Consider the following 3,585-nt stretch of genomic DNA (forward strand, 5'->3'; position numbering starts at 1 on the left):
GCTTCCCTCCCTCCTATTTTTTATTCATTTTCTTCATTGTTCGTTGTTTTCATTTTCTCCTCCACTCCGAACAACGACAATGGCACTCGATTTTGTGAGAGGAATCACAGAAAATGCCATAAACACCCTCATTATTTCTCCTCTCATGCAACAAATAGATTATGTGATTCACTTGGATCACAACCGTTGCCTCCTCCAACAACAGTTAAGGCATATGAAGGGCCTCTTGCGCGATGTTAGCTATCAATTGGAAAATCAGCAATAGAGTCCCCCTCACTTGCTTAGAAGCTGCGTGGAAAGGATGGAAGGTGAAGTTAAAAAGGCTAGAGAATTGATCGAAAGTTCACAACGTCCACATCAGTGCCTTCGTATTGACTGTGCCTTTATTTTCAATTTTAGACTCTCTACACAAATCAGAGAGTGAACAACTTTTAGTGGACTCTTTGATGAGATACACACAAATTTTTTAGTGCTCTGCAGTGCTCAACAAATTGCCTCCTTTACACCACGATAGGTAGAGGTGCAGATTGAAAGGTGGTTCACAGAAGCTCCCCACGTTCGAAGAATCAGTGTGTACGACACCAATGGCATTGGAAAAACAACATTGCTCAGAAAAATCTACAGTGTATAGTGCCCACAAAGAGGTTAGTGGCATTTTTGATGTTGTCATTTGGGTTACCGTCGCTCAATTTCCAATTCTCGAGTTGCAGAATACTATTGCCTCTAAAGTCAATCTAGACCTAGCCGGCACAGATGTTGATGCGTGGAAGATGCAATTGTCTGCACATTTGAATACCAAGAATTTTTTTATAGTTTTAGAGGACATGTGGAGCAGACTGGATCTGGAGCTACTGGGCGTGGAATTTAATGATGACAGAGCCAACAAACTCATATTCTCTACTCACAATAGAAGTCTGGTTGAAGAAATTAAGGCGGAAGAGTGCTTGAAATTAGAAGCCATGCCCATCAACAAAACATGGGATTTGTTTTCCAAAGTGGATTTCAAAGAAGCAAGAGACCATAATATTTCTAAGGGGTTAGAGAATATTGCCAAACAAGTATCCAGCGAGTGTAAAGGCTTACCCCTCCTCATTAATGTAATAGCCTCATCCATGATTGTTAAGAGCAATGTAAATGAGTGGAGGCATGCTCTGAGGAAGATGCAGAGTCTAGATTTCGTTTCTCCAATTGCTCATCATCCTCGAATTGATCAAGATCTGTTTCAGATATTGAGATGGAGTTATGACTATTTTCCAAATGCCAATTTGAAGAAATGTTCTCTGTATTGTGCCATGTTTCCTCAAGATACTACTTTTCAAGTGAATCCACTCGTGCATATGTGGATTGCAGAAAGTCTCATTAAGTCCAAAGACACCGGGCATAGGTATGTTAAGTTTCTTGAAGATCATTGCTTATTTCAAGTGAAACATCAAGAAAATGTAATTACAGTTCACGATGTTGTGCGGGATATGGCAATACACATTGGAGAAACTGAGGAGAACTTTGTGTTTAGGGCAGGCCAAATGCTTCAACGATTCCCTGACACAGGGATTGACAATTGCAAAAGAATATCAGTTCTGGGCAATGGTATTAACTCTCTCCCCACACAGGAATTGAGATGTCAAAAATTGGTGACCTTATTCCTAGGAAAATTGGAATTGAAAGAAATCCCGGAATTGAAAGAAATTCTTGAAAAATTTCTACACAGTCTCACTTTTCTTAAGGAATTAAAATCATTTCCATTATCATTATGGGAGCTGAGACAGCTCAAATTCATCAATCTAAGTTGGATTGAAATTGCAAATCTTCATGAAGGTATAGGTAATCTTTCTTCTCTTCAATTTTTGAACATTAATCATTGTATCAAGCTAAAATTGTTGCCCTCTCAAATAGGAAAACTTGGAAACATGAAATATTTCAATTTTAGCAATTGTTATAACCTAAAGGTCATTCCCAAAGAGATTACAAAGCTTCCAAACTATGAAATTGTCCAATAATGAATGAATTCAACCAGGCTTTCAACGAAATCTACCATGTCTATTCTTTCCGTCATTTAATCTTGAGCATGTTATTCAGATCATTTGATCATCATGTTAGAAAAATTTACAAAATTTACGCAGAGAGAATTTTCATGGAGGGCAGAGGGCTATGACTCTCGTGAAGCTACTTTCGCGCAGCTCACCTTTGTGCACCGTGGAGGTAATTTCGTAGAGGTATATGACATTCACAAAGCTGATTTTACGGACTTGGATTTCGCGAAGCTATTACATAGAATTAAAAAAAAAATTATTCATGGCAAACACAAAGGGTAAAAGGATGTAATGTTGGAGCAACACTAAAACTTAGGATTAACTTCTAAATCTTGAAAATACATTCACATGAGACTGCGGCTCATTCACAAGGAAAAACAAAAGTTTACAATGATTTATATTCACGCCGAATAACACACAGTAGAACACAGTAACTGTTGTTTTTCACGCGCCCACCAAAATTTGCTCCACCATTTTCTCCTCAGAGACTTGCGCTCTCTTTTTTTCCAACTCTCTTACTCTCTAACATATCAAAATGAATTTTTACATTCATATTTAACTCAACATACAATTTTACATTTAATTCATGATAGAGCAAAATAATTAATATGATGTTGTTGTTGAGTGTAATCAGAATCGCGCAGGTGTTTGTCGAGTGTGGGCAATAGTCGCTGAATGAATGCTTGCCCATATCTATTTACCAAAGTACATTAGATTCTTTAAATTCCTTGTTTTGTTTCGGAATGGTTCATGCTTGGCTTCAGTCCTTCCATCTTCAAATAGAGACGCAACCTGCAAAAATACGTCTGACAAGTATGGCTGCTATCAAGCTGTTTATTGCAGTGGTTGGGATTATTATTTCCAACACTCCCCCTTAATCAAAATTGTTGCCATTGACAATTCACAAATATTTTCTGAGATAAACAAAACTTTCACCTGCTAATGGTTTTGTGAAAATATCATCAAATTGTTCCTATGACCTGCAGTGTTGCAACACAATTTCAACATGGTTAATCAAATCTACAATAAAATGATATTTAGCATCAATATGCTTGGTCCTTTTGTGGAAGACAAAATTCTTTGACAATGAAATTGATGAGGTGTTGTCACAGAAAGTAGTTGTCGCTCCCTCTTGGTCATGACGAAGATCCCTCAACATCCTTCTCATCTAAACTACCTGACACGCTGTTGTTGTTGCTGTGACATATTCAGCTTCTGCGGTTGACAGTGACACTATTCATTGCTTCTTGGAGGCCCATGAAATGACTCTGGAACCCAAATGAAAAACATATCCTGATGTGCTCTTTCTGTCATCGACATTGCCTACCCAATCACTGTTAGTGTAACCAACCAACCTGAAATCACTTGTTGCTGTGTACAAAACACCATACTGTTTTGTCCCATTGACATACCTTAGAATCCTTTTCGTTGCTTACCAATGTGTCTCCTTAGGTATCTCCATGAACCTTGACACCAAACTTACTGCATACATTATATCCAGCCTAGTGGTGGTCAAATACATCAAGCTGCCTATCATGCTTTTGTATAATGTCAG

The 3,585-nt window shown here is 38.0% G+C and overlaps 1 protein-coding gene across 1 annotated transcript; it reads left to right on the forward strand.

The window, feature by feature from the left end:
* The first annotated feature begins 584 nt into the window (after nt 1-584).
* On the forward strand, nt 585-1,997 carry LOC149267534 (disease resistance protein UNI-like). Its single transcript, XM_089412404.1, has one exon. It carries the CDS (start codon nt 585-587, stop codon nt 1,995-1,997), a length of 1,413 nt encoding a protein of 470 aa, XP_089268530.1.
* The last annotated feature ends 1,588 nt before the right edge of the window (nt 1,998-3,585 follow it).

The sequence above is a fragment of the Pinus tabuliformis genome, chromosome 6 (assembly GCF_031772625.1).
Source record: "Pinus tabuliformis cultivar Carrire ecotype Pingquan chromosome 6, CPIR1, whole genome shotgun sequence".
Classification (NCBI taxonomy): domain Eukaryota; kingdom Viridiplantae; phylum Streptophyta; class Pinopsida; order Pinales; family Pinaceae; genus Pinus; species Pinus tabuliformis.

Coding starts and splice junctions, on each gene's coding strand:
- LOC149267534 (XM_089412404.1), top strand. CDS start 585: ATGGCATTGGAAAAACAACATTGCTCAGAAAAATCTACAGTGTATAGT.